The 15,882-nt window shown below is 31.0% G+C and overlaps 1 protein-coding gene across 1 annotated transcript; it reads right to left on the bottom strand.

Moving 5' to 3' along the window:
* Positions 1–6,638: 6,638 nt before the first annotated feature.
* Positions 6,639–8,556, bottom strand: LOC117908545 (pirin-like protein). The gene is given in 7 exon segments (XM_034822181.1): positions 6,639–6,932; positions 6,935–7,275; positions 7,360–7,526; positions 7,950–7,978; positions 8,105–8,143; positions 8,252–8,301; positions 8,390–8,556. Coding segments are annotated over 7 exon segments (894 nt in total). The 5' UTR covers positions 8,506–8,556; the 3' UTR covers positions 6,639–6,780.
* Between the last annotated feature and the right edge of the window lie 7,326 nt (positions 8,557–15,882).

Here is a 15,882-nt window from a genome sequence, read left to right as displayed (position 1 = left end):
CTTCATCAGTTTTTGGTCTCATTTTAATGCTCTCATTTTTCATTGCAAAAATAATAATTTCTTTTAAAATACGAATGTAAATACTTAAAATAATTAAGGCCATTTTTGACAAAAATGAGTTGCTCTTCAAACAAAAATATAGGAGAGTTTCAACTCACGAATATAGAGATTATTTCATCTCTTCTAACCAATTAATTCTTTTTTAAATAAAAAAAATAACATTTTTTTAATGTTTAATAGAAATAAAATATTAAAAAAAACAAACAACTTAATACTTAATACTATTAACTATTAACTATTATTTAGTTTTAAGTTCTATTTAAAATTAAGTAAAAAAAAAAAAAAACAAACACCACCTAAATTTTATACCTTAATTTTAATTTAATCATTTTTTTCCTTTCATTTTATTATGATCATATTATTTATATATGATCATATTGTATATATTTGATCATTTTCTTTAATCTCTTTGCAATCTTTGTACATGTGAAAGATTACCATTTTTTTTAATCTTAATAATTAATCACATTTTTTTATAACTCAAATCATTAATACAACAAATACAAGTGATCTTTGTCAATTATATTTGGTAATTAAAATTTTATGAATAAAAAAATAAGTAAAATGTGTTTGATATTACATATAATAATAATAATATATTAACTTTAGAATCTTTTCGATTTGTGTTCCTTTTTTTTCCTCTTATATATATTTTTTTCTTACACTTTCTTTTAAAAATTTTATTAACAAAAAACAACATTTATTTTTAAATTAACGTATTGTTAACACTAGAAAAATTTTATTATTCAAGCATTAAAAATATTAGAAATATTATTTGAAAATTAAAGTTTTGAAAATTGGAGTTTTGAATATTTTAATTTGGAAAAAAATTAGAATTTTTAAAATTATTTGAAAATTAAATTTTGACATGTGAGGATGAAAGATAAAGGAGATGACAAGTGGTGCACTAGAGGGTGGCCATGCAAGAGTGGGGTCTGTGGTGCAATTGAGACTACACTGCTGGTAGTGGTGGTGTTGCTATTGACTTTCTGGTGTTAGGTGAAAGAACATGTACACTATGGAAAAAAAAATAATTCATGGTCCTTTCAATATTCTGAAGTTGAAGAGGTCACATGCCATGCGACGTGGCACCTTCGATGCAGCTCACTAGAAACTCCATATTGGATAATGGGGTGGCATTCCTCAAGTTGTAAACTCTCGAGGGGAGCTGAAACTTTGGTGAGAAAGACTAAACATTGTCGGATGAGAATGGCAAAATCTGTTTCAAATATGGACAACCCTTTCCCATCCTCAAGGCATGTCCCAAGTCTTTCTTGGTTGATGGGTAGAACTTCGGTGTGTTGCTGAAACTTCTCCATAATGTCCTCGTTTTCAGAACCACCAAATTCAAAGTCTTGATCCTTGTCTGGGTTGCTCAGTTCAGTTTCTTCAAAGTCGTGACTATCCACATGTCTTGCTTCCACCGGAGTTCTTCCTTTCGCTTTGTGACTGCAAACCGAGCAAAAGCCAAATCTAGCTTGCATAGGAGGCACGAGAATTACATGAGCTAGGGAAGGATCATGATCTTCGATGTATTCGAGTTCCGGACTTCTCAAAGGATCACAAGCAGACATGGTTTTGCTCAAAGGAGCCGAAACATCTAATTAGCTTGGAGAATACCCATAGCTCTAAGGACAGAAAAGACACTAACCATGCTGTTGGAACATGACTTTGATTGCCATTGTCATAATGAAGAGACATATGCTGGAATTGGTCTGAACTAGAATTGTCATTTAAAGTTTCTTCAGGTGAATCGGGTGGTGAAGAATGGGAAGGGGTTTATGGGGGGTGAATGGTGGAATGAGTAGTGAAGGTAGTAGGTTGGGTAGGTGTGATTGGGAAGTTTCACTGTCAAAAGAGAATAAGGTTAGGTTTTTCAATTGCGACGAGTTCAAAACTGGGTTCTCTTTCAATATCTGATCAGAGTGGATATGGCATAGGAATAATTTTCATTTTTTAACTATGTTATTCCCATCATCATCATTAAGAGAAACAACATCATGTCTTGCGAAGAAGCAAACCTTCTTCATGTCTTTCCTGGCTTGATAAACCCCCAGTTCACCAAATAGACAATAGGACAATGTCTCTCGAAGACCATACCCTACGACAACCATCTTCACCCAATGTGGTGCAGTCCAGAGCTTCATTTAGCATCAGATTTTTATACATAACAGGTACAAAACCTAAATCAATGGCCTTTGCCATCATGAACACGCCAACTAGGATTACATTTTATTTCACGAGTCGACCACTCATGTAAAAAATGGGGGCATCCAAATAGGTGGAATATCGTCTCCAATTGATGCTTTGACAATTTCCAGATTAAGTGTTGAAACAGCAATGCATGTGGCCCCAAACCCATTTACGTACAAAAAACAGATGATTTCGCCAATTTCTCCTCTAAAGTTATTCCAAACTTCATTGTTCCCCGAAAAACATTTTCTGCCAAATCTAGAAATGAAAAAGACAGGGTAAGAAGAGTGGCCCAGAAATGTTTCAATTTCCTTTAGGCTATGTTTGGTTCCCGGAAAGTACAAAGGAAAGAAAAAAAATGCTAAGGAAAATGATTTTCTCATGTTTGGTTGTCCTACGAAAAATATTAAAGAAAATCAAATATAATTAAAACTAATTAAAAACTTATGTATTTTTAAATCATTTAATCTTTATATTGATGAGTTAAAATAAATAAAATGAGTTTGAAGTAACAAAAAAAATAATTTATCAACTTTTAATCCATTTTTTTATTTTCCTTCACTTTTTCTTTCCTTCTACTTTTCCTTTGTATTTTCTTTTCCTCACATTTTCCCTCAACTTTTCCGGAACCAAACATAGCCTTAGTTACATGCCATCTCCCTCATGAAGCTTCTGTTCCCCACTTTTAAACTGCAACTCTACTCCAAAAGAACCCCATCAATCTTGTCGATTATTCAGATGCCATTAAGAGAACCAAAAACTAGGAGTTCTTATCAGCAAATACACCCAGACGTTGAATGAACTCAGAATGTTCATTGAAAATTTTCATATAGTCTCCAAAAAGGCTACCCAATTCGGATTTCCTTATCCACATGCCCAATAGCTACATACTTAAAATCACCTAGCCATGACAAGCATTACTACCCTCACGTCCAGATATCTGCCAAATGCTCTCATAGCCTTCTTAGCATGCTATAATAATCCAGTGACATTCTTCCACCTTCTCTTCCATTAATATCTTTGCCCTTTTTTCAGCTTCTCAAGCCTTATAACCCAAACGAACCTTAACTGCTCTCAACATTCATGAGCTGAGATCTACTTCTAGCCATATCCATGACCCATTTTGAGCATTCTCACAATTTGACGAGCATACTATAACCCTTTACACCCACAGACTGAAAATATTGTCTCGACAATTCTTTACTCCCTTAGGTAGAGATGTGAACTTGATGCACACCACAAACGAGTTCCAAAAACAGAGAAAAATAGCAAAACAGAGTACAAATGATAAGAACAAAATGAATTAGTAAAAGCCATGTTTCATGTTTCAATCAACGGGCTTAGATGCAGGGGAGTGAGCCAAAATGAACTTCAACTGGAAATCAAGACATCTCGTATGGAATCCCAAAACAGAGACAATGAAATAGGTTAAAAATCAAGCATAAAATGCATGCAAACAAACTCAGCATACACAGAAAACAGAATGGAACTATATGAAAACGAAAGAATTGGCAATTAATAGAAATCATACCTATTTTATTCTCTTCCTGACTCCTCCATCCTGTTTTTCCTCCTTTTAAAACCAGTTTTTCCTTCCTGTAGTTCTCTCTCTCTCGAATCCCTTTCTCATGACACTCTAGCTCATCTCCTCTTCTAAGACCCCCTCATAGCTGGTACTCACTCCGTTTTTTTTTTTTTAGCTCTCCTGACACCCAACTCACCCTGTTGTTCTTGCTTCCTGTCCAAGCCTCTACTAGCTCTACTGCTTACCCTCTATTCCACTGGTCCCTGTTCAGAAAATATCTTTATCGTAACCACCACCATGGCACGGTAGCAGTGTCCTTGGTCATGCGTCCCATGGAGCTTGCTCACTCGTAGAGACCGTCCCCCACTCCCCGAAATGAAAATACCCAGCTCACCTTCGGGTGGTCATCAAGTGGTGGAAAAAAAAAACAACCAAGCTAATACCCCATAAAATGAAATAAATAATAGTAATTAAAAAAAAGTCCCTCGGTCTAAAAAATGGGTCTACATTACATTTTTATTTTTTATTTTATTATCTTATTGCTAGGATAATATTAGATATCATACATGTACCCATCACAATATGAAGAAATAAAAATTTAAATGGGAGGAAGGTGAAAAAAAAAATCAAGATAACAACAAAAATGTAAAAATAAATTTATAAATCTCTCTAAAAATGAAAAAATATATATATAATACAACATATTTTGATATTTTTTCTTAAAAATATAAACTAAAAATTGATATTATTATATAAAATAATATACATTATAAATATTGTCAAAATATTAAATCGTGTTCAAGTAAGACTTGGATTGTCCAAATTGGGTTGAGGTTGGGTTGAAATAATCTAACCCGTGATCCAAATGTTGAAAATAATTGCTAAAACTTGTTCAGACATTGAGTTTGGTTCATGAAACCCACCCAACTTACACTCCTATTGAAGGATGGTGGAAAAGATAGCATACCAAATTGAAGGATAGTACCTAAGCCTAATCCAAATGTTGAAAATGATTGCTCAAACTTATTTAGACATTGAGTTTGGTTTGTGAAATCCACCCAACTTACACTCCTATTGAAGGATGGTGGAAAAGATAGCATATCAAATTGAAGGATAGTGGTGCATATAATGACATTAATGGTTGGTCACAAATATAGAAAAAGATGGATGCTTTGTAATAATCGAAGTCATTACAAAAAAAAAAAAGAAAAGAATATAGTAGGGAAAATTGTGAATATAAATGGAAGAAAATGTGGAAAAAAAAAGTGTAAACATAGCAATATTCTATATAAAAAAATTAATTGCTTAATTATTTAAAATATATAATAATAATAATAATAATAATAATAAGGTATTTATAAAGAATCTATCCAAATAGGAAATATGGAAAGAGATGGTTTAGAGAAATACAAAAATAAAGAAATAAATAAATAAATTATTTAAAATTCTTGTAAAAGAGATGGGAGGGAGCTTAATAAAGACCAATACCTAGGGCTTGAAAAGGGGTTTTCGGTTTTTAGGGCTTCTATAAGGGATTTTAATCTACACTAGTGACAATGATCTTTGAAGAGCAAAGACGATAATTTTCAATATTCTTTGAATTCCTATTTTTATCTAATTTTTATTTATTATGACTTCATTACAAGAATAACTATGGGTCATCATTTTCTCCATTTTATTTAGAAATAATAGAAATTTTTCATATTAAAGGGCACTCATTCCCTTAACTATTGAGTTAGAAAGACAAAAGAGTAGTAAGAGTGAATTATAAGGTTATATAGTTCAAGATTGCAACAACGATCAAGTTGTAAGAGTAGTTGTAAGAGTTGAAATGTTACAACAAATCAACTCTTCTTATCAACCACCACCTCAATCTTACTCATCTTCCTTATCACCATGTCTACCATCTAGTTGACATCATGACGTGGATTACTATTATTTGTTTTTCATTTCTATTTTGAACCATACTCAAATATTACTTGTACAATGTTAGTTTCAACTATGGTTTACATTAATGAAACAAAGCTTTTGATGTATCCTTAATTTCTATAATTATTATATTTTTAGGTTATTAAAAGTTTGATTTACATAATAGCGTCTTAATTTGAAATGTTGAATATCATAACAATTTATATAAGTTTCATTTAAAAGAGAACAAAAATATTATATTTAGAGAGGAAATTCTTTCATCCAAAGACGAATAATTTTCATTATTTTCATCTTCCAAAGAGATAAAATTGTTTTGTACCCTAAACAGTATTAACTTTTAAGATGAAATAATGTTGTATCCAAATATAAGCTAAAACATTTTGAGATAAAAAAATTTTGTTACCGAAACTATATATCATTGTTTCGGAACATAAATACTTCATATCTAAATGTAAGTTGAAATATTTGAAAACAAAATTATCTTGTTGTAGAAAGTATGCGTCAATGTTTTGAGGATAAAAATAATTCGTTTCCTGATATATAAAGTAACATCTAGAGGCAAAATAGTTTTAATAATTTATTTGAACTTATATTTACTTTTATTTTTATGAATTAGACATTTATAACTTCCTATAGAAGTTTTTAAAATATGATCCTTAGCTTTATTTCTCAAATACCATCATCTAACACACTCTTTGTCCTTTTCATATTTATTTGGCAAAAATATTTCTTGAAAATGATTTCTTTTAAAAAAAATATTAAAATAATACAACATCTCCAAGAGGGTAATTCAAGTCAAACATGGGGTAATTTCAAAAAACCATTCCTAAAATTTAAATTCAAGTCAAACACACCCCCTTTTGGGCAAAAGGGTATGGTACATAAAAGTCTAATGAGGATTCAGGCAATTTGGTTGACCAAATTTGGTCTATTTTATGAAACTGCTTTCCAGCTCAATACCATTTCATTCATAAATCAGAGTGATAAACCAAAGGTTGATAATAAATTTGTGATCTCAATTTTTCCACACCTCTTTGAGAATCAACTAATGAATAATAATACATCACATAAGACTAGAAACGATGAACTTCAGACCTCCAGTATTTAGCCTTCTCAAATCCATTGATGCAGTTTTCATAATCCTCAACTGTTCTGTCAATCTCTTCCTGGGTGTTCATCACAAAGGGGCCTAACTGCACCACAGGCTCCCCCAAGGGCTCACCCCAACCAAAACGAATCTGAGGGGCTTCAGGGACTTGTTCCATGCTTCCAGCCCATCACCTGAGCCTAGAAGGAGCAGGTGGTGGGCTGTTGTGGGAAGATTTTTTGGGTTCCCAAACACCCCTTCACCTTCCAAGACATACACAAACGCGTTCCATTTTATGGGTATGGGCTGCTGCAGGTGAGCTCCTGGACTCAGAGTGAAGTCCAGATACATGGTGGGGGTCTTTGTGTATACTGGTGATTTTTTCCCCAAGGCCTCCCCTGCTATGACCCTCACCTTGATCCCGTCTTTTGTAGCTTCTGCGATGTTCTTACTCTCTATTTCTTGGTACCTCGGCTCGATCCTGTGATCAAGGTCAAATTCTACATCACTGAGGAATATTCTTATGGGAAAAGTTCTGAAATTACGTTAAGAGCACTCTACTCACATCTTATTTTTGGAGGAAAGGTTGATCCACAACTGCAGACCCTTTTGGACGCCGGTGGCTGCAGGCATTTCTGAGTGAACGATCCCTCTTCCTGCGGTCATCCACTGTAAATCACCTGCCTCTATTGACCCCTTGTGCCCTTCAAAATCTTCATGTTGAACAGCTCCCTGTCCATTCAAACAAATGTATATTTTTTTTTCAATTATGATCAAATGTATTCCCCGTTCCATGGATTCATCACTGGAAAAACTTGACAAGTTGGCATGGCTCACTGTTTGAAAACTTCAAAAATATTACATGGATTGGGACAGTTGAAGAAGTCTTTGTTTAATAAATATTTTTTTTAAACTAAATAATGGTATTTTATTTTGAGGTACAGAGTCTTAGGTGAAGAGTATTCAACAACAAACTAAAGTAGGAAGTTTCTTGCCGCATGAAAAAACCAAATACAGCCAACTGTCATGTTCATCTCTAAGGGGATTATTTCATTGAGACATGTGAAAAGGAAAATATTATTATTTTTTTCTTTGTTCTGTTTGGTTGCCGAGAAATACGTTCTGATAAATAAAGGAATCACCAACTGCACGTACCTGTAACATGTAGGTAACTGTCTCAAAACCTGAAAAGAAAAAGACAAAAGAAAAACAGAGGAATGAGAATCAACCCAATTTCGGTCTCTCATTATGCAGAGTAAAATTTTCTCAGGAAAAAGGCAAGGTTGAGAGAGAAAGTGCCAAAAACAAACCTCTGTGGGGGTGATCAGGAAACCCAGCAGGAGCAGAAACTGCAGAAGTCCAAGAAAACAAAACTCTCAGTAATCAAAGAAACAAACAAAAGCAAGCACAAGCCACTGAATATCATTCAGAAAACGGGGAAAAACAGAGCAACCCACCTGAGAATTCATCCAAAACAAGAAAAGGATCGAAGTATTTCAGCTCAAACCTGAAAAAATCAAAACACCCATTTAACCAAACAACTCAAACTTCCCCAATCTCCAAACAGAAACCATTTTTGATCTCTCAGTTCTTACCTTCCTATGCTTCTCCTGACAATGGCTCCAGCTCCTTCATGCTGAGGCCTAGCCAAGAATTTTCTCACCACAAGGCGAGGCTCACTGAACCCATTGGAAATCTGTGTTTCAGGCATTTTTGTAAACCAGTTTTCGACTTGATTGTAGATTGCAGAAGGAGAGATATTTGCATGTATATATAGAGGAAAAGAGATCTGATTGGAAGGTCAAAAGGCCGGCCGAGTGGAGAGATGGCTTGAAGTCCAGGTCATTTGTTAACGTCAGCAAAGCGTGGTGATGATGCTGTTATGCGGAGTGATATCGTGGCCGTAGAATTGGGGTCACGCGGCCAATCATGGACCATAGGTTTGAATCATTTGTCTCTGGTGAATCTGATGCCTATGCATCCTAGGTGAGGTAGGCACCTCGATTTCAGTGGACCCACTACAGCTATTGGTCACATCACATTTTAATGCAAGAGAAAGAAAAGAAGACAAAATAATAAATAAATTATTATTATTCTCAACATATTCCTTAATTGGAAAAGGATTCTTCTGCATGTCTCCTCCCTAATTTGGAAAATCATCTTTATTTTTTTTTTCAAATATAAAATAAAAATATGAAAAAAATATATAAAGGTATCTTTCTACATTTTTCATTAAATTTTTACTTTTTATTTATAATTAATTATATTTGAAAATAATTAACAAAATAGATTATGTTTCAGGGAATTTATTGTTGCAAAAAAGTATATGGTCATAAATTTGATAATTAAATATTTGTACTTTGGATTTGGATTGAACATTTAATGCCTGGATCTCCCACGGAATGACGTCACTAGTACAAAAGCATGAGGCATGGCTAGAAATGTGAGTCAAAGGGAAGATGGATGTGTAACGAGTTTATCATTATATAGTTTGAAAGTGAAGTGAAAATGATAGAATAAGGTGTAGACTTGTGAAGCCATAGAAAGGGGTTCACGTCGACAGCATGATTTAGCAATTACGAATGATGATGCATTATCCTTCTCCCACTTTTTCTATTTTCTCTTTTCATTTTTTACGTCATTTTTGTGTAAATTATACATGCATGTCGTAATTGTATGTGTTTTTTTCCACCACGTTATTATAGCTGGTTTGACACTTGTTTTAAGAAGCTTCCTTCTTTTTTTTTTTTAATTAAATATTTGGTAAAATTTAAGAAATATATTTAAAAATGATTTATAGTATTAAAAAGTTAAAACTTTTTATGAATGGATTTTATAAGAATTTTATAAAATATTTTTAACACATGAAAATTTTTATTTTTCAAGTATTAGAAATAATATAAACATTACTTAAAATTACTGTGAAACGAATTATAAGAGTTTGCTTTATAATGATTTTATAAAACACTTCTATATTTTTAACGTTTAAAATTTTTTATTGTTTAAGTGTTATAAAAGATAGAAACGTTTTTTAAAATTATTATTAAATACATTTTAAAAAATGATTTATAAAATCATTATCAAACGAAAACGAAATCTTTATAAGTGATTATTCTAAAAACACAATTACAAAACAGTAATTTTAGGAAGTATTTTTATCCTAAAAAAATATTTAAAAAAAATTAAAATGTTTAGCAAAATTTATGAAATATTTTAAAAATATAAAAAATCATTTATAATATTTTTTAGTAAAACATTTGATAGATAAGTAACCCTTTAAAAAAAAAAAAAAATCTAAAAACCTATACTTGATTTTCATTTTTGTTCAAATTTTAAAAATATTTTTAAATTTTTTAGAACTTAATAAATTGTATTTAAAAACGTATGCTAATATAAGGAAAAAAAGAGTCAAAAGCGTATTTTTTTGAATGCCAGGAGAAATTTCATTTAAGAAAAAAAAATAAAAATTAAATGTATCATTTCATGAGATGAAAAAAAAAACAATAATTCTTCAATGTCTAAAAATAATAATAATTTTATTATTATTATTTTCAACTTATTCCACACATGGTTGTTGAAAAAAGCTACTAGAGTCAATTGCGTATGCCGAATTATTTTACCACATAGACACATGAAATAAGTAAATTTGATCCATTAAAAATCTATATTATGCATATTTTGCTCTACCCAAATAGCATCAATAATCATAATAATCTGTATTATTTTATAAAATAATATATAGTTTTTATTTTTACCATTCTTTGTTCCACAAACTCATTGAAAAAATATGTCTACAAATTTTATCATTAATCCCTTTAGTGATAAAATTAGAACTTAATTGCCCTTTATTTGGGTGCCTATGCCAATGCATGTACCCTCTTTCTAGTTCAATTGTTTAAGTTGGATTTGAAAGTATTTTTGTAAATAATTTTTCCTTTATTTGATTATTATTTCAATATCTTTAAAGAAGTCAATTTAAGTGACTAACTAAAGGTCTAGTCCACACACATTGTTCACATGTGGGGCTTTTGAGCTTGATTTATGGAATAATAATGGTGATCTTGACCTCCATATTCATTGTGTCACATTGTGCTAAATTGGTTGTTGAGGATAAAAAAATCACCACCATTCATATCAATAAGACTCCTTAATTTGTTTTTTTAGCAAAGACTAACATAGATGATTAAAATTTGTGTACATCTAAAGAATATCGCACAATTTTTATTTTTAAAAACTTTCGATGGGTAGAAGTTATCATAACTTATAAAAATATCGTAAAAAAAATTCTAAATAATAATAAAATAAAAATGATACATATATTAAAATTATTTTTTCTAGAAAAGTAATATATTTATTAATAAAATTTATGACATTAGATAATAATATGTAATATTTCAAACATATTTAATTATGTAATGATGTTTTTAAAGATAGAAAAAAATACGAGATTATAAGTATGACTATTTTTTTATTTAAAAGTAATTACTTATCACGATGGTCTTTATATTTCCAATTTGAAAATAAAATAATTAAAATTTATTTATTTATTTATTAAAGTTTTATTTTAATATTTATGAAAGCAAAATTTGTTTTAGAGAAGACAAAGTGGTATATATATTTTTATTAATAAATCCCAATGCAATTGGTTTTCCAATTATTTATCTTTTTGATAAACATTTTGAATTCTAATTTTATTTTTTGAAATAAAAGAAAATAATCTCATAGATTTGATGGATTTTAATCACAATATATTCATTGCCAAAATAACACAGAATTATATATAAATATAATTCTGTGTATTAATATAAATAAATTTACAATATTTTTCATAGCATAATTAGAATAAAATAAAAGTAACATAAGGTTGGGACCTCAAAAAGAAGACAAAATCAAAAGAGAATCACTTGTAAATTAGAAATTACAGCACCATATGAAACAAATATAAATATTATAAATGAAAAATAAATATTAATATAAATCAAATATGATCTCCTATTTATAAGTATTTTGTTTATTTATTAGAATATAAACTATTATAAGTATATATTTTTATATTAGGAATTAATTCATTTTAGTTGATTAATTATAGGCATATTAGAATATTTTATTACATAATTTTAAAATAAAAATAGTAAAAGTTAAAAACAATAAAAAATACATTATTATTATAAATTTGTATCACAATTTATAGATGACAACGCTATTATGTTGTTGGTATAATTGCCATATTTGTGTTACCCTTAACTTGTAAACAAAGATTTTTGGGTAGTAAGAAGTGATCAAATAATTATTTATTTTCTTTTCATTATTTTATCTCATTTTTTATATTTATTTCATAACATGTTATTAGCATAACACTTTGATTAGTAAAAGAAAATAAAAATTCATTCATAAGAGTTGTCGTTTACCTAAAATATTTAATTATATTTAGAAATGTATGAAATCTTATTTTCTTCAAATATTTTTATTTCAAAGTATATATGAAAAATAGTATTTCATTCCATTTTATTATATAGAAGTGTAATATGAGATAAAGTAAAAACTATAGCATAAGGTTTATGAGAAAATAAAAGCTATGCTTAAATGAGAAAAACACCTAAGAGGGAGATGAATTGGGTTTTTCAAAAACCTTTTCAACACAACAAATTCAAGCACAATATAATAAAAAAAATAAAAATAAAGAGATAGAGAATTCAAACTCGGATTTTATAGTGGTTCGGCACTTCTTTGCCTACGTCCACTCTCCTCAATCTCCTAATCAAGTGAGGGTCCCCACTAGCTTGAAGCTTCAACCAAGCTTTTAATTTTTTACACTTGGATTCCGACTCCAATAGGCTCTTACACAATCTCTTCAAGATTCAAACCTTTTAAAAGCTTTAACACTCGAGTTTTACAAGAAAGAATCCCTCAACCTAGCTCAAATACAAAACAAAGATAGGATGACTCACAAGGGTGCACTAAAAGATATGCAAGTGATGATTTAATACACTAAGAAAAAAATGAGAGCTTTTAAGCCAAGAACAGGTAGGTAGACAATTGATTGCAAGTGTTCTCTATGTCATAAATGAAATGGAGCTCTCAATTTATAGGTTTCTAAGCTCGGGAGCCAAGAAAAGCAAAAGGCAGCCTCAACTGGTCGAGTTGGGGGTCGACCAATTTACTAGTCGTTGAAGCATTTAATGTTTTGGCAGGTTACCGTTGCCTCGACCAAACCTCAATTGGAAAGATGAAGCTACTGGATGAAAGAGAGTGTTTTTGACACCCCTCGACCGGACAAGGGCAACCGGTTGAACCGGTTGGCCAAAGCCTCGACTGGTTCAACATTTTGGCCCAAAAAACCTATCTTTTTCAGTTCCTTTCTTTTCTAACACTTAGGCAAGGTCTTTAGGTAAATTAATATGCCAATTTTGAAACGTTTTGCCTAAGGTACATTTGATAAAACTCGGGTTTTAATGAAATCGAAATTTTAAAGAATAAACCAAGTTTTCAAAGATGCATGAAAATGTATGAAAAACCTAAGTGCACCCATGCATTCATCTTACATTTGTTTCCTATGATCAAAAGTCTCGATTTTGCATTTAGTCATTTGATGAATTTTCGAATTTATACATGAGATTCTTTACCATTCAAATCAATTAGTCACTTAACCATGATTTGTTATCATCAAAACCTAATTAGGAGAACCCTAGGAGGGGAAATTGTCTAAAAACTGAAACCCTAGGTCCCAAAAATCAATCTGAACCCCTCAAATTGCTGCAATGGCGTCAAAAATCTCTTCTGGGCAGTTGAATCGGCAGAACACTTGAAGAACCAGAGGAAATGGGAGAGAAAATGAGGTGCGGAGGGGTATTTAAAACAACAGCCCGACGAACTGGTCAATCGGTCGATCGCCTGGTCAACGGTCAACGCGGTTTGACTTTTCTCATTTTGTGCGTTTTCTCGTCTCATGATCCTTCCCCTGCCATTTTCAGTTAAATCCCCAATTTTTTTTATGCTCAATGCTAAGGGAATTTTGATTTTTGGTCAAATATTGACCATTTAACTAAGTGTATGTCTATATGATGCATATGACATGAAATTCATGCAATCAGAGAGTATATTCATCAAGAATTCATTAAATAATCATTAGATCATAAAAAAATCACCCCTAGTTGTCTTCTAATATTAACAAATTGTTCTTCACTTAGAGGTTTTGTAAATATATCGGCAAGTAGATCTTTTGTGCTTACAAAATCAAGTGTAATGTCACCATTTTGTGCCTGGTCTCAAAGAAAATGGTGTCTAATCTCTATATGCTTAGTCCTAGAGTGTTGCACGGGATTTTTTGAAATATTTATGGCACTAGTGTTATCACATTTAATAGGAACATGTTCAAAAGACAAATTAAAATCACTAAGGTGGTGTTTGTTTTTTTACTTAATTCTAAATAGAACCTTAATACTTAATAGTGTTAAATATTAGGTTATTTGTTTTTGCAGTATTTTATTTCTATCAAGTATTAAAAAGTAAAGAAAAACCAATATGTTATTTTGTCTATTTATAAAAAGTTAAATATTTTGGCTTTTTCTATTTAGTAAAAAGTTTATAACAAGTTATGAAAAAGTAGAAAAATAAACAATCTAAATTCTAAAAACAAATTGTTTTTAGCAAAAAAATCAAAGAAACAAACACTACCTAAGTGTTTGTTTCATCCAAATAATTTGTGCACAACATAAACCGGTTGCTATGTATTCGGCTTCCGCCGTTGACAAAGCTACCGAATTTTGCTTCTTACTATACCATGAAACAAGTGAGTGTCCTAGGAAATGACAAGTGTCATTGGTGCTTGTTCTTTCAACCTTACAACCGGCATAATCGGCATCCGAGAATCCAATTAATTCAAAGTTATCACTCTTAGGATACCATAAGCCTATGTCCATTGTCCCTTTCAAATATCTAAGAATTCATTTTATGACACTTAGGTGAGATTCTTTAGGACAAGATTGAAATCTAGCACACAAACATACACTATACATGATATCGGGTCTACTAGCTGTCAAATATAGCAAAGAACCTATCATGCCTCTATACATAGTTGAGTAAATGGATTTACCTTTCTCATCCTTATCAAGCTTGATGGATGAGCTCATTGAAGTCTTCATTGTTTTGGCTTCTTCCATGTTGAACCTTTTGAGAAGATCTCTTATATATTTTGCCTGATTGATGAAAGTTCCTTCATTTAGTTGCTTGATTTGAAATCCAAGAAGAAGTTGAGTTCTCCCATTATGCTCATTTCAAACTCACTATGCATGCACTTAGAAAATTCTTCACAAAGAGAGACATTAGTAACTTTAAAAATAATATCATCAACATATATTTGAACTAAGAGCATGTCATTTTCTTTGGTCTTTATGAAAATAGTTGTATCAATTTTTCCCATTTTAAAACCTTTTTTCAAAAGAAATTTACTCAATTTTTCATACCATGCTCTAGGTGCTTGTTTCAAACCATAAAGTGTCTTTTTAAGTTTAAAAACATGGTTAGGAAAGTTAAAGCTTTGATAACCGAGTGGTTGTTCAACATATACTTCTTCATTTATAAAGCCATTCAAGAAAACACTTTTCACATCCATTTGATATAAAATAAAGTCTTTAAAACATGCAAAGACAAGTAGCATCCTAATGGCTTCCAATCTAGCTACGGGAGCAAAGGTTTCTTCATAATCTATCCATTCTTCTTGATTATAACCTTGGGCTACCAATCTTACTTTATTTCTAATAATTATGTCATTTTCATCCATTTTATTTCTAAAGACCCATCTAGTTCCAATAACACTTTGATTTGAAGGTTTTGGCACTAATTCTCATACTTCACTTCTTTCAAATTGATTCAACTCTTCTTGCATAACAATCATCCAATTTTCATCAACTATAGCATCATTTATATTTTTAGGCTCAATTTGAGAGATAAAAACAAGATTATTGTAAATATTTCTAAGAGATGATCTAGTTCTTACCTCATTATATGAATTACCTATAATTTGATCTTATGGGTGGTTGATGACAAACTTCCAATCTTTAGGAAGGTCATGGCTTGATTCACCTTGCAC

This window comes from Vitis riparia, chromosome 19, assembly GCF_004353265.1.
Source record: "Vitis riparia cultivar Riparia Gloire de Montpellier isolate 1030 chromosome 19, EGFV_Vit.rip_1.0, whole genome shotgun sequence".
Classification (NCBI taxonomy): Eukaryota; Viridiplantae; Streptophyta; class Magnoliopsida; order Vitales; family Vitaceae; genus Vitis; species Vitis riparia.
This window is presented reverse-complemented; position numbering and strand designations above follow the sequence as displayed.